The sequence below is a fragment of the Gavia stellata genome, chromosome 32, assembly GCF_030936135.1.
Source record: "Gavia stellata isolate bGavSte3 chromosome 32, bGavSte3.hap2, whole genome shotgun sequence".
Lineage (NCBI taxonomy): Eukaryota > Metazoa > Chordata > Aves > Gaviiformes > Gaviidae > Gavia > Gavia stellata.
The window spans coordinates 3888493-3908087 of NC_082625.1; the positions used below are offsets into that span (position 1 = coordinate 3888493).

The 19595-nt window shown below is 62.8% G+C and overlaps 2 protein-coding genes across 2 annotated transcripts; one reads left to right on the forward strand and one right to left on the reverse strand.

The window, feature by feature from the left end:
- Positions 1-622: 622 nt before the first annotated feature.
- ANKRD24 (ankyrin repeat domain 24) lies at positions 623-8265 on the reverse strand. The gene is made up of 20 exons (XM_059831873.1): positions 8206-8265; positions 6959-7089; positions 6770-6858; positions 6367-6431; positions 6065-6122; positions 5914-5984; positions 5564-5670; positions 5290-5477; positions 4679-4707; positions 4429-4521; positions 3811-3915; positions 3649-3693; positions 3431-3529; positions 3282-3354; positions 3039-3160; positions 2157-2957; positions 1701-2084; positions 1052-1189; positions 908-972; positions 623-716 (listed from the first exon to the last, which is right to left on the reverse strand). The coding sequence occupies exons 1-20, from the start codon at positions 8242-8244 to the stop codon at positions 623-625; spliced, it is 2796 nt and encodes a 931-aa protein (XP_059687856.1). The 5' UTR covers positions 8245-8265.
- A 2737-nt stretch (positions 8266-11002) lies between these two features.
- Positions 11003-19234, forward strand: SIRT6 (sirtuin 6). The gene is made up of 8 exons (XM_059831802.1): positions 11003-11095; positions 12448-12575; positions 12944-13126; positions 15603-15662; positions 16237-16332; positions 17193-17273; positions 17633-17756; positions 18509-19234. The coding sequence occupies exons 1-8, from the start codon at positions 11030-11032 to the stop codon at positions 18842-18844; spliced, it is 1074 nt and encodes a 357-aa protein (XP_059687785.1). The 5' UTR covers positions 11003-11029; the 3' UTR covers positions 18845-19234.
- Positions 19235-19595: the final 361 nt, after the last annotated feature.

The window sequence follows — 19595 nt, forward strand, 5'->3', positions numbered from 1 at the left end:
CAGGCATCTGGGACCAGAGGCTCTGTCACCGCCGGTGCGGGAAGCCGCAGCCCCGGCCGGCCTCAGCCCACTTCCTCGCGCAGGAAACGCCGTCCCCAGTGGGGACCCGCCGCCCAGCGTGGCTCCGCAGGGATCCCCACGCACGGGGCCTTTGCCTGCCCCGGACCCACAGGAAAGTGGTTTCGGCTCTGGCCAAGAGAGTTTCAACCCTTCCCACGCCACCACCCCGCTTCCTTCATGGTCACCCACTCCCCTCGGGGATGTCCCCTGATGGGGACATCGGGGCTGGAGGAGATGATGGCACTGATCCCCTACTGTCCCCAGGTCCACCAACTTCCCCTACAGCTCCCCGCACCCTGTGCCCACCCTTGTCCCCCCCAGAGATGAGCCATCCCATTGGCATGAGTATAAATACTTTATTGGTGCTGTGCTGGGGTGCGTGGGGCACAGCGGGGCTGGCACAGGCCCCCAGGGCTGGGTGGGTGTGGGGGTGCGTGTGCCAGTGACAGGGTGCTGCCCAGAGAAGCAAAGGGGCACAGAGGGTGCTAGCACAGGCCTGGCCCCCCAGCCGTGTCACTGGCTGTGCCACCAACCCCTGTGGCACTGCCGTGCTGGCAGGGGCTCATCTGCCCTGCTCCTGCAGCCGCTGCATCCTCAGGATCTGGCACAGGAGCCTCTGCACGTCCTCGTCCATGTGGCCCTGGGGTGGAGGGGACATTGGTGGGGACATCGGATGGGACATCAGGGAGTCTCTGTGCATGACCCAAGTGCCCCTGGGTTGGCAGTCCCTGGATCCAGCCCATCGCTGCCTCCCACACGCACGCGGGCACCGACGTGTGCCTGGCTGGTGCCCTGGTTCCCCATACCGGTATCCCCAATTCCCCTACAGCCACGTCCCCACCTCACCTGCACTGCATAGAGCAGGTGGCTCCGGTACAGCGTCACCACCTTGCTGTGCCGCATTTCTGTCTCCTGCAAGAGAGCGAGTGGGTTTGAGCATGGGGCTGAGGGCTTGCGGAAGCCCACAGGCCACAAGCCCCCCAATACCCACTGCGAGTTTCTCCTCCAGCGCTCGGATCCTGGCCTGGAGCGCGGCAGTGTCGGGGGGTGACTGCGGCGATCCCCGTGACTCGGGGAGGGCGTTCAGGGCTTCCTTCAGCCTGAAGACCTCCTTAGAGAGCTCAGTGATCTGCACAGCGCACAGAGGTTACAGGGGCCCAGGGACCCCTCGGCCCCAACTCCTCTGGGGGTCCACCCCTGGCCATGCCCACTGCCACCCCGAGGTGGCCCCCGTGCCTGGGCAGGGGCAGAGACGGGGCTTTCCCACCCCACCCCTTCTGCCCCCGGTTTCAGTCTCGGCTTGGGGAGGAAAAAAAGGGAACAGCCAGGAGAGCGGCAAGTCCGCACGCGGGGGTACGTGCGTGTCTGTGTTTGCACTTACATGTGCAAGCGTGCACGCACGTGCAGGTGCGTGCAAGTGTGTGCAAGCATGCGCACTTGTGTGTGCACATGCATGTGCATGTATATGCACATGTGCATGTACATGTCTGCACACATCTGTGTACACGCATGTGTGCATGTCTGCGAGTGTGTCTCCCCTGCGACCCGGCCAGCTCAGCTCACCTGAGTAGCACCCAGGTCACCATTTCCCCTCCCAGGAGCCCCTTGCCACCCCCCGACACCTCCTCCCTGTCCCCTACCTTCCTGTCCCTGTCCCTGACCAGCCGGGCTGAGTCCTCGGCGTGGCCGTGGAGCTCCTGAAGCCGCCGCGCCTCGTCCTGCGCCTCCGCCAGCTGCTTCTGCGCGGCGGCCAGACGCTCCTCTGCCGCCTGCCGCTCGCTCTTCATGAAGAGCGCCTGCCGCTGCACCCGGAACACCTCCTCGCACGTCTTCTCGTGCCGCCGTGAGAGCTCGTCCAGCCGCTGGGCCAACGCCGCCGCCTCGGCCTGCAGACCTGCCTGCGCCGCCTCGTGCTCTCCCCGTGGCACCGCCACCGCCAGCTCGGCCTCCAGCCGGGCAGCCTCGCGCCCCTTGGTCTCCGCCGCTGCCTCTAGCTGGGCCGCCCGCTCCCTCAGCGCCTGTGCCTGCTCCTCCAGTGCCGCCGTGGCCCGGGCGTGCTCCTCCCGCGACACCCGGCCCTCCGCCTCCGCCTGCGCCTGCCGCAGCCGCGCCAGGGCCTCCTCGTGCTCCCGCCGCCCCACCGGCCGGGCGGCCAGCTGCTCCCGCAGGGTGCCCAGCTCGGCCTCCCTGCGACCCAGCGTCTCTCGCAGCTGCCCTAGCTGGGCCGTCACCTCCTCATGCTGCTGCACCAGCTCCGCCACCCGTCGCTCCAGCACCCCCGGCTCTGGCTCGGGGCCACCCACTGCCCGCCAGTCCCGCGCCTTGGCCTCCAGCTCCCGCCGCAGGGCCTCTGCCTCCGCCTCCGCCCGGCCGCAGCGCTCCAACAAGGCCTCCTTCTCCCTCGACGCCTCCTCCAGGGAAGCCCCCAGGGAGGCCGTCGCTTCCACAGCCTCCGTGCCAGCCTCCAAACGGGCCTGCAGCTCCTTCACCTGCTGCTCCCGCTCCTCCAGTGCTGCCTGCGCCTGCCGCAGGGCTGCCCGGGCCTCTGCCAGCTCAGTGCCAGCCTCCCGCTCGGCCGCAGAGGAGGAGGTCTGCGCGTGCGGCACCCGCAGCTCGCCCAGTGCCGCCTTGCACTCGCCCCAGGTCCAGGCTGGCTCCTCAGTGAGCTGCTGCGCCACACTTCCCTCCCCAATTTGCTCTGGGGCTTGCTCCAAGGCACCGGTCTGCCTCTCCGGCTGCCCACCGGCCTCGTCCCTGGCACCCGTGCCCCGCGGCGGCTCTAAGCGCTGCGCCCGCAACTGCTGCAGCTCGCGTTGGAGAGCGTTGTAGAGGCTGGCAGGCACGAAGTCCCCCGGGGTGGACGGGTTGCTCTCGTCCCGCTCGTAGTTCTCCAACACCTGCCAAGGAGATGGTGAGGCCGTCAGGGGCTAGGGGACAGACGGAGGGAGGGAGGGACAGACGGACAGATGGGGCCTTGCCTGTATTTTTTCCCTCAGCTCCTTGTTCTGCACGGTGAGGGATTGCACCTGCCCTTGCAGCGTGGCCAGCAGCTCCTCAGCCGAGGGGCTCAGTGTCTTCTTGGAGAGCAGCAGCTCTGCCCCTGTGGGGCGCAGGGACTCCGGTGCCGTGCCTGTCCATGCCCCTGCTCCCCGCCGTGGGGTGCCACCTCCCTGCAGGCTGCCCAGCCCCACGGGGACCTTGGGAGGTGGGCAGGGCCCTACCTGGGAACTCAAGCGGGTCTCCCTCCTCATCCTGCAGTGTCTCGATGTCATAGCTTGTGTTCTCCTTCTCATTCTGGGGGTGCAGAGTGGCAGGCGTTGGCCCCCGCGCACCCCAGCCCCTGGCACTGCCAGCTGCTGCCTGCACCTACCTCCAGTGAGGACAAGCGGCTCTGCAGAGCCTCCACCTCCTTGCCCAGCTGCTCCTTCTCACCATCCCGCGCTGCTAGCCGCTCCTCCAGTTCCTGGATCTGTGGGGCAGGACACGGGCGTGGGGTCCCCTTCGCTCCCATCAGAGTCCCGACGGCATCCCCAGCACCAGGACCCCTCAGAGAGCCGAGGCCACCCATGACCTCTTCGCTGGCCTCACCTGCTTCTCCATGGAGCGCAGGGAGCCCTCGTCCAGCTCTGCCCGCTAGCAGGACACAGAGAGAAAACAGGGAGGGATATATGCTGTCCCCATCCCTCCCGTCCCCTCCGCTCCCCAGGGACATGGTGACATCTCCCCCATGACCCTGCGGCTCGCTGGTACCTCCCGTCTCTGCTTCTCCTGCTGCTCCAAGCCCCGGATCTTCTGCAAGAACTGAGCCCGCTCCTGCCGCAGCCGTACAATCTCCTCGTAGGCATCCCGGTCCTCCTGCAGATGAGTGGCCGCCAAGCCTCAGTGCCGGGCGCTGCCAGCCCCCTGCCCACTGTCAGCCCCCTCCTGCCCGTCCGCAGCAGGGGCTGTGGCAGCCTGGGCCCAGCCAGGCTCAGTGGCGGCTCTCCGGGCACCACGTGCCCCCATGGGCGAGCCACGCTCCGGGGTGTGCAGGGCGCTTTTTGACATCGGAGAGAGAAGGAAAGGCTCCAGCAGGGGATGGACTCCCCAACGCCAGCACAGATCCCCGGGCGAGGGGTGTTTGGGGTGGAAAGAAAGGGGCTGATAGCCCCTGCCCCGCCGACAGCAGGGGCTCGGGGCCTGGGGTGCTGCATGAACCCCGGGAGTGGGGATGAAGCCCCTGGTGCAGCTCAGGCCAGCCCGTGAGCATCACCTCCACTGCAGGATGGGGTGAAGCTGGAGAAGTTTGCCTGAGCTGGCCATGGTTCAGCTACCCTGTGCCTGCCAAGCCGGGTGTGGACGTGGAGCTAAGGGGGACCCCTCTCTCACCTGGCTGAGGGTGCCCAGGGGAGGCAGAGGGGCTTTCCTCTTCCTCGGGGTGCTGTTCTTCTCCCTGACGGATGACTGGCTGGGTGAAGACGTCTGCGGAGACACCAGGGCAGAGGGGACATCACATCTAAAGTGGCCTCCCTCCTTCCTGACCCATCGCCACCTTGGAGAGCCCCAGGGCTCCTCGGGACCCCCACCCAGGGGCTGGAGCCAGCCCTGATGAGAGGTGGGCAGCCAGGCAGGCTCTTACCTGGGACGTCTGCTCGGTTGACTCCTCTTCTGTGTGGCAGAGCGGGACAAAAGAGAAATTGGGGAAGTTTAGGGGATTGTAGGGGTGGGCACAGCAGGCAGAGCCTGCGTGGGTGCCGGGGCAACTCTGAATGTGCTCATACAGGGGTGTACACGGGGCGTACACGCACACACGCGTGCACAGAGGGGCATGTGTGCACACAAGGGGCACACACACAGACACAAATATGGGGATATACGCGGATGTGTAATTGCAGGGATGCACACACATGTGCAGACATGGAGAGACACGTGCACACAGACATGCACATGCAGACACACATACAAACACACTGGCTGATACACACATGTGAACATGTGTGTGCAAGCATGTGCAAGACACTGAGACAGGCAACTGAGGCTCAGCACCACCTCCCAGCCCTCAGCTGGTGACAGCATGGGCAAAGGCCCCCCCAGCATGTGGGAAGAGGGCACATGTACCCCTCAGCCTCGCTCAGCCCCTTCCAGCCATGGGTTAGACATCCCTGCCCCAAAGCACCCTGCAGGGTGAAAACACCCCCGTGGGTCCATGCCCTGAGGACAAGGAGCACCAGGGCGGCACAGCTGCCTTACCGCTGGCCCAGGACCGACGCTGAGCAGCCTCTTGCAGGAAGTGCTGGATGAGAGCGTTGCCCGTGGCCAGGCTGTAGTGCGCAGCATCGTGACCTGTGGAGTCCACCACAGCCACCCGGGCACCGGCGTTGACGAGCACTTCCACCGTCTCCACGCTGCCGTTCTCGCAGGCCAGCATCAAGGCTGTCCTGAGCAGAGTGGGGAGAGGAGAGGTGAGGGAGTCCGTTCCCTCCGTCTCCCTGTCCGCCCCCAGTCCCCGCCAGTGCAGACTCACCTCCCCTGCAGGTCCCGGCTGTTGACAGCCGCACCACGGTGCAGCAGGTACCGGCACAGCTCTGAGTGGCTCATCTTGGCGGCAAGGATCAGCGGCGTGGAGCCATCCTGGGCAAGGTCAGGTTGGGTGAGGCTGCGCAGACGAGGCTCAGATCCCCCCATGGGGCACCCCGCTCCCGTTATCTCCCAGATTTCCATGCCCCACTTCATGGTGTGTTTTCACCCCAGGAACCCCAGGTACTGCCAGCTGCTGCATTCTACCCCAGAAGCCGCTGCATTTCAGAGGCAGCCCCAGCCTGGCCCCTTGCTGCTCTGCACAGCGTGGCAGGGCGAGGAGCAGAGGGATCTCACCTTGTCCTTGATGTTCAAGGGAGCCTTGAAATCACAGAGGATCTCCGAGCACGAGATGCAGCCGCTGACCGCTGGGGAGAAGGACAGAGGCTGAGCACTCTGCTTTCCACGGGGACATGAGCAGGACAGGGCTGGCACTGTCCCCACTCACCTGCGTGGTGCAGTGCTGTTCGGCCACTGCCATCAGCCACATCCACAGGGCAGGAGGCCTGAGGGAGAGAGCCTGGGTTACAGGAGAACAGGGGACAGAGAGACGGCTCAGGTGGACATGGCTCCTTGGCATGGCAGAGGGCCAAGCAGGTGCCGGGCAGCACCACACAGCGCTGGGCAGAGCTGGGAACCGCCATGTCAACCAACGCCACCGATGAGGGAAGGGAGTTCAAGGACAGAGAGGACACCTCCCTGGCACAGCACCCTCCCTCCCTCGCAGCACCGTGCTCCCAGCCCCGGTACCTGCAACAGCTTGCTGACGCACTGTGGGTGGCCATGCTTGGATGCCAAGTGCAGGGCAGTGTAACCTGGGGAGAGGGACAGACGGACAGGTCAGAGAACAGACAGTTCTGTGAGAACAGACAGGGTCTGTGGCAGAGGGGACCGGTTGGGTGACAGATGGATGGATGGGCACACAGGAGGGTCTGCTGGACTGGGGCTGAATAGGAATGGGACATCCCCAGGAGCACCATCAGTCAGTGCTTGAGTCCCCGTGGGAAGCTGGGACAATTTACAGCCCCCACAGGTGTGGCCGTCACCTCTGTCCCCTCAGCCTCAACACCTGCCGGCACGGTGGGAACAACCAGGGAGTGGCCCCGGCTGCTCCACAGTGTCAGCCGGGGGCACGTGGTGGCCATGCCCTCACCCGAGCTATCCTTGGTCATGGCATCCACGCCGTGAGCCAGCATGGCTTCCAGACAATCCACGTTCCCCCGCATGGCGGCCAGGTGGAACCTGCAGCAAGACCAGGGGCTGTCGGACTCACGGCCCTGGCCCCCAGCCATGTCCCCAGCCCTGCGTCCCTGGTGTCCCAGGAACATGGGTCAGCACTTACGCGGATTTGCCCTCCGAGTCCAGCTTAGTGGGCACCAGGCCCTTGCGGACGAGGAGAGATGTCACCCTCCCGGCATCATTGTAGTCCACAGCTTGCAGGAGCTTCTCATCGTTCTTGGTCCAGTCCTGGCTCTGCAATGAAGCCAAGAGGAGGCTGTGATGGGTGTGCCATCCCCAGGGACGGGCAGGGTGCTGGGCTGGGCTCCGGTGCCTGTCCTCATCCCCATCCCTGCTATCTTCCACCCATCCCTATCCCTTGGGGTGGCCATCTCTGGGCCAATCCCTTCCTTGGGTGCTGTGGTGTCTGTCCCCCAGGTATGGAGGGTTTAGCTGGGACAGCTGACTGGGATGAGGATCCCCTTCAGCCCCCCCCAGTTTGCAGTTCACAGACCAGGAGATTTACAGACCTGCCCCAGTTTACCTGGGGATGGGCCAGGCTAAGACCAGCTAGGATTTGGGAGAGAGCCAACACTGCCTGCTTGCCCCTGCCCCAGGGTTTGTCCCTGCCCCCCCAATGACCCTGCTGCTAAACACAGCCAGCACCCATGAGGTGCCTGAGCCCCATCCCTGCCCAGGTCTCCCCACTGAGCCCCTTCCCAGCCCTGCTTTGCTCCCTGCCAAAGAAGGGTTGAAGTCAGGGTGAGCCAGTTGGCAGCAAGAGCAGGTCCCCCGGGATGGCTCTAGCCTCCCTGGGATATATGGGGCACAATCCTGCGCAGGATTGGGGCTGGATGGGGGGCTTGCTGACCCAGTGGTCCTGCACATCCCCATCCCGAGGGAGCGACCCACAGTGGGACAGGACCAGCATGGGAAGCCCTGGGTTCACCCCACGGCCCATGACGACAAACTGGAGCTCGCTGCAGCCGCGGCAGCAGGAAATGGATGTCACCTTTTGGGAGCTGCTTGCATCCTGCCCCCCGCCAGCCTGCTGCCCAGTGCCAGGCGTGGGACCTGTGCCACTCACTGTCCCTGCCTGGTGCCCCTGCCAGCCCCTCCAGTCCTGCGGGGCCAGAGGACCCCACTGAGGGGCGGGGAATAAACCAGTCCCCCTGGGCTTACTGGGCAAACTGGGAGGGTGGTGCCCGTTCCCCCCCGCCACCCTTGTCATGCAAGGACAAAGCAGGTTGGAGAGGATGCAGCCAAGCCCCAGGGACGAGGATGGAGGGGGTCCAGGCTGGGGTGGGGGTGACACGGCTTACCCCGGAGGACGGGACCAAAGGGGAGCGGAGATGGAGGACAGGGACATACCGCGAAGGAGGCAGCGGCACAGAGGCAGATCTGCTTCATGGCGTTGAGGAGGAGGCGGCGGGCGGCCATGCATCCCTTGCCTCCCGCCTGGGCGAGGGCAGGCTGGGGCTCCAGACCGTGGACCCCCGACCCCAGCTCCGTCCAGCATCGCCGCCCAGGCAGGGGCCGGGTCCTGCCGCAGTGGGAGCCAGGATCCGCCTCCCTCCATCCCTCTGTCCCTCCTTCTTTCCCTCCTTCCCTCCCTCCTCAGCATCCAGAGCTCCAGGCATCCCCACATCCCTGCCACCACGAAGCAGGTACCAAGGTCCCAGTCAGGGACCAGCACCCAGGCTGGTCCCAGTTAAAGTGGGAGGGGTTTGGGGGGGGGGGGGCAGCTTTCCCACCCCATGCTCAAGGTGAGGCAGCAATGCACCCCCAAACCAAGGGGATGAGCATCCTCCTGCCACCCAGATCCTGCTCCCCGAGGAGGGGGACGTGGTACCCTTTGCCCTGCCCTGGGGTCACAGACTTACCTCCTACCACAGCCTTGGGGCCAAGGGAGGGGCAGGACCCCCTGCCTGCATATCAGGGATCCAGGAAATTCCCCTCGAGGAGGGAACCCCAAAATTCAAAGGGTCCCTGGAAGAGCCCTGGGGGCAGCAGGAGCCTCTCACCCCTTCCCACTCACAGAAGTATCCAGAGCAGTGTGGGGAAACTGAGGCACGGAGCACCCCGAGCAGGGCAGGCCCGCAGACTCCACATGAGGGACTTCAACCCGTGTCCATGTGGCCCCAGTGCTCATGTCCACCCGGTGCTGCCATGGGCACTGGGGACAGTACTGTCACCCTCAGCCCAGTGTGGAGGATGGCGAGAGCCTGTGGCCCCATGCCAGGCTGGTGCTGAATAATTGAGGAGCATTGACATGCTGGTTCCACTGGCTGTGGCAGCTGGAAAGCTGGCAGCTGTCCCCAGGGAGGTGACAGGCAGGGGACCTGGGACCCGCTTCCCTCTCCCTGCTGCTGCCTTTTTTCCTTTGCTCTTCCCTGCTCCCAACGATGGCCCTGGGAGCACCCTTGGGTGCACTGGGAGCTCGATCCCACTGGCCAGGGTGGCAGTGCCGACCTCCATGGGGCTGCTGTCGCCACGGTGAGCAGCTACCCCATGTCCCAGGGCAAGTCACCACGACCCTGTGACACTGAGGACATCCTGGGGAAGGTCCCCATGTCCTCATGTCCCTGTGAAACTTGGGACATCCCAGGGCAGGTCCCCATGTCCCTGTGAAATTTGGGACATCCCAGGGCAGGTCTCCATGTCCCCATGGACATCCCACAGCAGGTCCCCATGTCCCCATGGTCATCCTGGGGCAGGTCCCTGTGTCCCTGTGAAACTTGGGTCATTCAAGGGCAGGTCCCCATGTCCCCATGGACATCCCAGAGCAGGTCTCCATGTCCCCATGGACATCCCAGAGCAGGTCCCCATGTCCCCACGGTCATCCTGGGGCAGGTCCCTGTGTCCCTGTGAAACTTGGGTCATTCAAGGGCAGGTCCCCATGTCCCCATGGACATCCCAGGGCAGGTCCCCATGTCCCTGGGAATGACACTCACGTCTGCCTTCTTGAACTTGGCCTTCAAGCTCTTCATGGCGGCTCCAGCCTCAGCCCCGTGGCACCTGGACGCGGGACGGCCGTGCTCGAGGGTCTCTCCCCCACCGAGATCGGCTCAGCCGCCCCCAGACCCGCTGCTCCCGTAGCCCTGTCCTCGCCTGCCGCCTCGCCACCAGCCGCAGCACCCGGAGAGGGGGGGACCAGACGCCAGGGAGTTGGGTTACGGCCTGGCTGCGGCTGCGGTTACAGCTGGCAGCGCCGGGCAGCCGGAGCGGGGGGGCTCCGGGGGAACCAGCCCCATTTGGGGAGGAGGTCTGCTTGCACCCCTGAAATACACCCAGGGAGAGGGAGGTGAGGGGACATGGCACAGCAGGGCCAGGCCCGGAGGGGGAGCTGGGGGGTCTGGGGGCAGCAGACCCTGGCCCTCTCGGGAGCCTGGGGCGGCAGGCAGTGTGGGGCAGGCGGTGTGGGGCATGGCTGGGCCATGACCTGCCAGCACCCCCTGCCTTGGCCTGGCACCCCTTGTCCTTCCCTGGCACCCCCTTCCCTGGCATGGCATCCCTGACCTTCCCTGGCACCCCCTGCCTTGGCCTGGCACCCCTTGTCCTTCCCTGGCACCCCCTGCCTTGGCCTGGCACCCCCTTCCCTGGCACCCCTCATCCTTCCCTGGCACCCCCTTCCCTGGCACCCCCTGCCCTGGCCTGGCACCCCTTGTCCTTCCCTGGCACCCCCTTCCCTGGCACCCCCTTCCCTGGCCTGGCACCCCCTTCCCTGGCCTGGCACCCCTCGTCCTTCCCTGGCACCCCCTTCCCTGGCACCCCCTGCCTTGGCCTGGCACCCCCTGCCCTGGCCTGGCCTGGCCTGGCCTGGCCCCCCCTGCCTTGGCCTGGCACCCCTCGTCCTTCCCTGGCACCCCCTTCCCTGGCACCCCCTTCCCTGGCACCCCTCGTCCTTCCCTGGCACCCCCTGCCCTTCCCTGGCACCCCTTGTCCTCCCCTGGCACCCCCTGCCCTCTTTCTCCCCCCCCCCGCCCCTTATCACAGCCCTGGGCGGGGGGGGACAGTCGAGGCCTGGCAGAGTGAGGGCAGGCGACCCCGCCCTCGCCCGGCACAAAGATGGCGGCGGCGGCGCCCTCCCCCGGGCGGTGCCCGCACGTGCGCCCCGCCCGCCGCGGCCTCCCTGCGCGCTTCCGCCCGTCGGCGGGGCTGGCAACAATGCGCGCTCCGGCGGCCGGGGCGGGCCATGGCGGTGAATTACGCGGCCGGGCTCTCGCCGTACTCGGACAAGGGCAAGTGCGGCCTCCCCGAGGTGAGCGCGGCGCGGCGGGGTCCCGGCCCCACCTGGGGCCTGCTCCGGCCTGACGGGTTTCCATGGCAACCGGGCCCTCGGCCCCCACGGGTGTCTCCCGTGGGGAACCCAGCGCTACGGGCCCCTTTGTGTGTCCCCAGGCCCGCCCCATGGCCCCCTCCTTGTCCCCCCCAGCCCCATGGGTCCCCCCCATGTCCCCCCCAGCCCCATGGCCCCCTCCTTGTCCCCCCCAGCCCCATGGCCCCCTCCTTGTCCCCCCCCAGCCCTATGGGTCCCCCCCATGTCCCCCCCAGCCCTATGGCTGCCTCCTTGTCCCCACCAGCCCCATGGGTCCCCCCCATGTCCCCCCCAGCCCCATGGCCCCCTCCTTGTCCCCCCCAGCCCCATGGGTCCCCTCCTTTGCCCCCCCCAGCCCCATGGCCCCCTCCTTGTCCCCCCCAGCCCTATGGGTCCCCCCCATGTCCCCCCCAGCCCCATGGCCCCCTCCTTGTCCCTCCCAGCCCCATGGGTCCCCCCCATGTCCCCCCCAGCCCCATGGCCCCCTCCTTGTCCCCCCCAGCCCCATGGCTGCCTCCTTGTCGTTGTCCTCCAGGCCCAGCTCTCTCCCCCTGTTTTATCCCCCCCCAAGAGGAGCTCCCAGTTGTATGGGGACCCTTTGTATTCCCCCAGAGGGGATCCCCAGGGGGTGGGTGCGAGGGGCCTGTCCCAGGCACCATGGGGGTGATCCCAGCCCCGTGCCCCCAGCAGTGGTCGGGAAGCTTAAAACAGGTTTTGGGGTGAGGGGACAGGGACACGGAGGGGTCTGTCCTCAGTCCCTGTCCCCAGGAGGCCAGGTTGGAAAAGCATTTCGCAGAAATGAAATCCTCTGCTCATGCCAGAAAGCCGGGTGGGCACACGGTCCCATCCAGCCAAAGAGTCCCCGCGTCCCCCACCTCCATGGCTTCCCGCGTGGCTTGCTGTCCCTCGGCCCTGTCCTGTCCCCAGAGCCGGTGGCTGTGCTGGTGACAGCTGGAGTTGAGCACACGTGGGGTGGCACCGGGTTCACTCCTGTCCTCCCGCTGCCCGGCGGTGCCCTGGAGCCCAGCCACTTCTCAGGGTATCAGCTGCCTGTCAGTGAGAGCAATAAATACCCTTGTCTGCCTTAGGTGTTTTGAGCCCTTATCCTGCATGGAGATGGCTCATACAATGCTGCTTCTCTCTGATTAAATGCTTTTATCATTAAGGAATGCAAAATCTTCTTTCCTTTTGTTGATAAGAAGGAATTATGGTTTACTGGGTCTTTGTGCTGGGAGGTGTGTAGGACCTGTCCCTGCATCTCTCCATTCCCATGGTGGTTTGTCTCTTCTGCTCAGATTTTTGACCCGCCGGAGGAACTGGAGAGGAAGGTGCAGGAGCTGGCGGACTTGATCAGGAGTTCCTCCAATGTGGTGTTTCACACGGGGGCTGGAATCAGCACCGCCTCGGGGATTCCCGACTTCAGGTAAGGGCGATGGGCACCAGGCGAGGGGTTGGGAGGATGGCACCTCCGCTGAGTTCATCTCACATCTTGTAAAGCTCTGGACTCTGCTTCTTGCTACTCCAGCCAGACCTACTCCATCCATCCTCTTTGGTCCTGGATCCAGTTGAAAATACCCTTTCCCTCTTGCACACCCGTTTGACGTTAAGCCGTACCTGCAGAAGCCCTACGTGCGCTCTCTTTGCATCGACGACAAAAATCACTGGTGATCCACAACTTTCATTTTGCAGTTCCTTGCTCATCCTCCATTGATAGGGCTTGTGGTGCACTTAAAACTGTCGTCTTAGAGCCTGAGCTCTCAATTCTCGCTCTTTCTGTCCCCACTGCTGCAGGGGGCCCAATGGTGTCTGGACTATGGAAGAGAAGGGGCTCTCCCCAAAATTTGACACCACCTTTGAGAATGCCAAGCCCTCCAAGACTCACATGGCGCTGCTGGGGCTGCAGAGAGTCGGCATCCTGAAATTCCTGGTCAGCCAGAATGTGGACGGCCTTCACGTGCGTTCAGGATTCCCACGGTACTGCCTTTCCCGCCCCGTCTCCGGGTCCCTCGTGCCTGTCCCAGCCGCTGCCACATGGCTGTTCTTGCTGCCCGATCAGCGTGGCCTCGCGTTCAAACGTTTGATGCTGGGGCTTGATTTCCAAGGCTGGCTTGGAAGCTGTCTGCCCACTGATATTGGGAGTGGAAATTGGGAAGCGCTGGTGTGGGAAGGGGTACATAAACCAACTTGAATTTAGAGTAGAGAGGTTATGGTAATAATTCAGAGGGTGATGAAATTAAGTCAGCCTCAGCTGATGCTCTCTAGAAGTACACCCAGCAGCCATTTGTTCACAAGAAAAATGAACAGGTTGCAGTGTTGGACTGTCGTGTGTTACTACCCATCAGCTGAGCGGCTGTAGCTGTCGATGACACTGCAGGCAGCCCGGCTGCGCTGCGTGGCTGCCTGGGGGATCGTGGCCCAGGGAGTGAGATGTCGGCTTCAAGCAGGGCACGTGTTCCTGGGAACCGGGCTCAGAGCTGCGCTCAGGGCACATGGTCCTTTCCACTACCTCTGTACCCATCCAGAGGGGTTAAGGGACAGGAGGGAGGACGAGAGCATCTGAAACTGCCTCTGCTGCTTGCAGAGACGCATGTTGCCCTGTTTTACCAGCGTTGCAAGAGCTGTCTCAGAGCACTGGATCTTGTGCTATTTTACAGTTTGCTTAAATTGAAATTCTTGAGAGAAAATAAAGGCAGTGCTGCCCCAGTGATGAAACCATGCCTGGGCCTAAGATAGCCTTAAAAAGTACTTTGCCTCTCAATAAATTTGCGAAACCGCAAGGGCGGCAAGACAGAGAGAGAGTCCCACAGTTGGAACTGGTCTGACTTACCGGCTGTGGTCTTTGATTTCCTCGCCCGCTGCGATGAGGTCAGGGATCCTGCGTAGCCGTGTTCCCTCTGCAGGGAGCTGCGACGTGTGGGAGCCGAGGGTACGAGATCTCCACTCCCTGCGTGGGTGGGGACTGAAGTGCATTTAGCAGCGCAGTGGCTGTTTCAAAGATGTCCTCAAAGGAACCTGCCTTTCCATTAGCAAGTACGGCAACAGCCTCTTTTTCCTTCAAGAAACTTCAGCCTGTTACAAAACCCATTTCCAGCACTTAAGACCAGCGAGCAATTGTCTTGTGAGGCAAACTGCTTGGAGCTGCCTGGAAAGGAGAAGGGAGAGCAGCTGAATTCAAGTAAGAAAATAAAATGAGGGGAGTTGGGATGAGAACAAGGAGCATGAATGGGACCTCAGAGAAGACACATCTCACAAATGTCTTCAGCCATCACGGGCTGAGCAGAAAGCTGCCTCCAGGGGGTATTTCCTATTAGTAAAAGCCCTGAGTCCTGGTTCCTGCTTGTAGCACCACATTTGCCTTTTTAAACTAAACAACCATGGGAAAAAGAATAGGAAATAATGACCAGAACTCAGCTGTGCTCCCTGCAGCCTAGTGCCACTGGCTCCCACTCCAGTTTAGCACAGCTCTTCCACCCAAGTGAAGCATGTGCTTAAGTAAGCGCTGCTGAACTGGGGCCAAAATGGGGGAAATCAAGTCAGTCCTGTCTCCATCCACCCTGGAGGAGGTTCCCAGTCACTGTGGGGCTCATGAGAACATAGGGAAAGTGAGGCCTTGTTTTCCTCTAGCTTCTGTGCTTTGAGGTTGGCGCTAAGCTTGAGGGGAGTTTCAGTCAAAACAGGTGGCAAAGGGCTGAAACTGTGCAAGGACAGAGAGAAACACTGAGTGCCGAGAAAAGCAAAGTTCCCAGTTACTATCAGGCACAAAGATTTGAGGCTGGGTCAGAACAGGGGTTAGAATTGGCGCTGCAGATGGAAGCATTTAAAATTAAAAAGCCAGGACGTGCTGTCCCTCCCCTTAGGCTCAATTGTGGTGGCCGTAGCGGTGGTGCTTTCGTGATGGAAATGAAACCGTGGCGCAGAAGGCCTCTCGCCAGGATCTGAACGTGTCCTCTGGGTCTCCCCTGCCCCGTGAGAGGAACAGCTCTGCCCAAACTCCCTTTGAACAGTATTTCTTGTGTTAAATGCACAAAGAGCGCTCAGTGTGCCATAGTTCTGCCAGCGCCTGCTTGCCCTGCATGTGATGGCCATGCTCAGCGCAGGGAAGCCCCCACGCTCAGTGGCCGGACCAACTGTCTCCCTGCAGCAAGGCCAGGCCGTTTTGTGGCACCCAGAGCCTGCCTGGCACTGGTGCCTTGCTCTGATGCAGCCATATTTATGTATAACTAATATAATTCCCCTCAGTGCTGCCCCTGTGCTGGGGCACTGGCCCTGGGCCATGGCAGAGGGTCCCTGCCACCCCATGTCACCTGGCAGGTCTGATCTGGCAGAGCTGGAAAGTGGGGAAGCCCTTGAGGTGCAGGGCCCCCCGCGAGGAGTAGGGTTTGGGCAGCTGTCCCTGTTGCCCCAGGGCTCTCCACCCTTCCCCGGCTCACCTCTGCCGTTTCTCCCACAGGGACAAGTTGGCTGAGCTCCACGGGAACATGTTTGTGGAAGAGTGCGTGAAATGCGGCAAGTACGTGAGCCCTGAGCCTGGGGAGGGCACCAGCGGGGTGGGGGCTTTGTTGCTGTCCCTGGGGAGCAGAGCGATGAAGGCCCTGCACGTGCCATGGGGCTGGCTGCCTGGCAGGTCTCTAGCACAGTGTGCCTGGGGTCATGGACAGATGTGTCCGTCTGCATCCTAAACCCTGTCAAATGGTGGGAAATTAACATTCTGGGAATTCTCCATGGCCTGAGAGGCCCTCGGTAAATCATGCTCCTTGTGGCAAGGCGGATGTGCTGCCTGCAGCAGGGTCTGTGCCTGCCAGCTGGAGAGAGGAGAGGAGGTTGCTACAAGCTGGGTTTTCCATCCTGGTTTGTGGCAGACCTCTGGGGCTGTTTGTCCGAGCTGCTGTCAGCAGCGCCTGGTTAGAGACACAGGCCAAGATCGATGAAGGACTGAGATGCTTCGCTCATTGCTTGTGGCTCTCAGCCATCACCTGCTTCCTCCAAGCAGGGCATCTGTGGGGTGAGGTGTGCCGTATCGGGGGGGGACACATTTCACACCACCTCCCTGCGTGTTTGACCCTGCATGGCACTGTCTCTTGCAGGCAGTATGTGCGGGATGCTGTCGTGGGCAGCATGGGGCTGAAGCCAACGGGCAGGCTGTGCAGCGTCACCAAAGCCCGGGGGCTGCGCGCCTGCAGGTACGTCTGCTGGGGTGCTGGATGGGGGCTCCCGAGGGGACGTGGGGTGGGCAGGGACCCCTTCACCCGAGCGAGTGGCTCTGGTGCGCAGGCTTGGCTTTCCAGCGCTGGGCCGACAGTCCCTCCAGCTCAGCTGAAGAAGCAGCGGGTGCAGGGGAGATCTCCAAAGGCCCAGTTAGGAAGCCCGTACCCGGGTCTCCAAGGAGTCTCAGCCTCCTCGGTGGGGCCTTCCCATGCTGATAATCTGAGCGTGTCCTAGTGCTGGAGAATGCCCGGCTGTGGGCTGGCAGCTCTAGACATCCCCCTCCCCTGCAGCAGGATACGGCCGCTGCGCTGCCCTGGTGCGGCTTGCCTTCTGTAGGGAAACGTAGACAGTGTTCCCAGCTCTGCAGCTGGAGGTACCCTGAGGTGATCTGGCATCCAGACACGCTCCGCGTGCCCCTCGTGCTTTCTCACCCAGGCTCACCTAGCCCAGCCCCGTTGCTGTTCTCATCTAGGCGGGCTGCAGAGCCAGCACAGCAGAGCCGGGGGCTCCAGGCTGTGGGGCAGAGCTCTGCTGGCTCAGCTCTGATGCTGGGGAGCAAAAGGCACATCCCAGCTCTGAACTGGGACAGCAAAGCAGCTGGGGCTTTGGTGGCATTGTAGCACCAGCCACAAAATCCCTCATGCAGGTGAATACTGTGCCTTCCCTTGCCTGCCGGTGAGTCCCCTCGGCTCGTCTGGGCTCTCTCTGTCCCTTCGCAGTGCTGGGGCAGGGAGGGTGGGACAGGATCTGGGTCACTGTCCCCTCCACCGAGGAAGCTCTGCTGCCAGTTCCTGCCTGGCAGGGGGAAACTGTGGTCCCTCTGTCTGTTTTCTAGAGGGAAGTTAAGAGACACCATTCTGGACTGGGAAGATTCCCTGCCTGACCGCGACCTCACGCTGGCGGACGAAGCCTGCAGGTAACCGTGCTTGGGCTCTTCACGCTGTGGCGGCTGCTGACGCCTGCGGCTCAGGGTGCTGCGGGAGGCTGCCCGGGCTCCCCGACCTCTGCCAGCACCACGGCCGCCCTCGGGCCAGCCCTACCTGGCTTTGTTCGTCATGTTTTGTGCCTCGCAGCCCTGAGGCTGTACCCACAGCGAGGCAACGCCCAGCCCTCTCCCCAGAAAGTGGCCAAGAGAAACCACTGCAAATTCTGGCCACAGCTTTGCTTCCCAGCTGGGAAGCTTGGGAGAGTCCACACTGGAGCAGGGTAGGAAAAGCAGCTGGCAAACAGCCACGGCTTTTTCTCTGGCCTGGATGATTTGTGTCCTCCCTACAGGAAAGCTGATCTCTCCATCACTCTGGGGACCTCTCTGCAGATCAAACCCAGTGGCAATCTCCCGCTGATCACGAAGAAGAGAGGAGGGAAGCTGGTCATAGTCAACCTACAAGCAACCAAACACGTGAGTGAGAGCATCCTCGCTGCTCTGCTTTCAGAGCAATTTGCTCTGCGCTGCCCCTTTCCCCTCGCGTCAGTTGTTTCAGCCCCATCACAGTTCAGTCCACTCACATCGTCCTCTCCCAGGTGGCCAGATAGAAGAATAGCCTCGCTTAGCAAGCAGACAGGCTGGGCTTCCCTTGTTGGAGGGTTTAAACCTGCAACTCCCAATAAACACCTAGAAATGGAAGGTAAATCTTAAGAGTGGAATAAAAACTCAGCCCAAAGCCTGATGTATCCTCCGGTGAATTACAGTCTGATTAAATAACTGCACGTACGTAACCCACGCCATGGGGCAGAGGAGAGTTCGGTTCATGTTCAGCCCTGGCTTTGGTGCCCTAATTGTCCGAAATCTTTTGAATAACCAGAGCGAGCTGGGGGGTTTCTGGGAAGTCATTAGAGCTCCCTTGTCCCTGTCCCACTCTGTCCTGGGCTCGCTAGCCTGGCTCTGCATCCATGTCCCCGTCTCTGGGCTGTGTTCCAAGGTGCGACTGCCTGCCCACACCCCGACAGAGCTGCGGGGTAGCCGGGGAGCGGTGCCAGATGGGGTCAGTTCGTGTTCCACCAGGGATGATGTCTCGGGGACAAGAGCCCTGGAGCCTGCGTGCAGCCGAGCCATCACCCAGGCCCTGTCCCCACACGCTCCCTGGGAGGGGACGTTTGTCCCCGCACGCTATGTTTGTCCCCTAACGCCGTGCTTGCCCTCGCTCACCCCAGGACAGACAGGCCGACCTGCGCATCCACGCCTACGTTGATGATGTCATGACGAAGCTGATGAAGCACTTAGGGCTGGAGGTCCCGGAGTGGACAGGGCCAGTGGTGGTGGAAAGCGCTGAGCTCACGAAGCCTGAACAGCTCCTCAAATTTGACCCCGGCGTTCGTGAGCTGCTGAAGGAGGAGCCCCTCTCCCAGCACAACGGCACGAGCGGGCTGTGCCCTGACCTTGGGACCACGCTGGTGGAGCACCGTGACAGTCTGAAGCAGGAGTGTCCCAGCCCAGACACGGGGCCAACGACGGTGAAGAAGATGAAGGTGGAGCCTCTCCTCACCTGACCCAGACTGTTCCCTGTCTGTCTAGACGCTCGTCTGTGCCGCTTTTCCTACCGACTTTTTTTCATACCCTTAAACATTGTCCCTTTTTTTATGTAAGTCTTAAATACACTTGAATCGCCTGTGTCGGGGCAGCCGCAGCCACCAGCCCGGGAAGGGCGTTGCCTGCTTGAAGCGGACCGAGCACCTCATTCCTTCTCTGCCAGGAGATGGTTGTGGGGTCCAGCAGACCTCGGAGGGGCAGAGGGACGGAGGCACTCGGCGCTGGGGCAGCGACACAAGGGGATCCTTGGGGCAGCTGACGCCATCTCCGGTGAAGCTGGGGCTGGGCAGCGGTCAGGGTGAGCCGCTGCGATCTCCTGGCTGAGCGCTGCCTGCAGAGCCGGTCCTGTGCGTGCTGGTGATCTGGGGGCTGTGGCTGGGTCGTGGAAGGGAAGGGGACTGGTGCTGGCCGAATCCTGGCCCGGTGCAGGGTTGGGAGCTGCAGGATGGTGCCCCGGCCCCGCCGCCCGCCCCTCTGCCTCCTGCTGTGCCCACTGCTGCGGGGGCAGCCCTTCGGCTGGGTCTGGCCACGTGTCCCTGTTGCCTCGTGGCAGCTGCGCTCGAGATGTCCCTGGCCTAAGGGTCCTCGAAACCTTGTGGATCACCCCATATTAAACTAAAGCAGGTGGATTTTTTCCAAAATACCTTTTATTTAGAGATGAAAATAAAGCTTAAAAAAAAAAAAAAAAAAAGGAACAAAACCAACCAGTTG

Bases quoted from the DNA above. Each gene is read 5' to 3' on its own strand.
- ANKRD24 (XM_059831873.1), bottom strand. From the start codon at position 8,244: ATGAAGCAGATCTGCCTCTGTGCCGCTGCCTCCTTCGCG. The intron at 6,859-6,958 runs GTAAGTGCTGAC...GTCTTGCTGCAG, and splicing joins GACTCGGAGGGCAAATCCGC to GTTCCACCTGGCCGCCATGC. The intron at 973-1,051 runs GTGGGTATTGGG...GCTCTCTTGCAG, and splicing joins CGCTGGAGGAGAAACTCGCA to GAGACAGAAATGCGGCACAG.
- SIRT6 (XM_059831802.1), top strand. From the start codon at position 11,030: ATGGCGGTGAATTACGCGGCCGGGCTCTCGCCGTACTCGGACAAGGGC. The intron at 11,096-12,447 runs GTGAGCGCGGCG...TCTTCTGCTCAG, and splicing joins GCAAGTGCGGCCTCCCCGAG to ATTTTTGACCCGCCGGAGGA. The intron at 17,274-17,632 runs GTAACCGTGCTT...TCCTCCCTACAG, and splicing joins CTGGCGGACGAAGCCTGCAG to GAAAGCTGATCTCTCCATCA.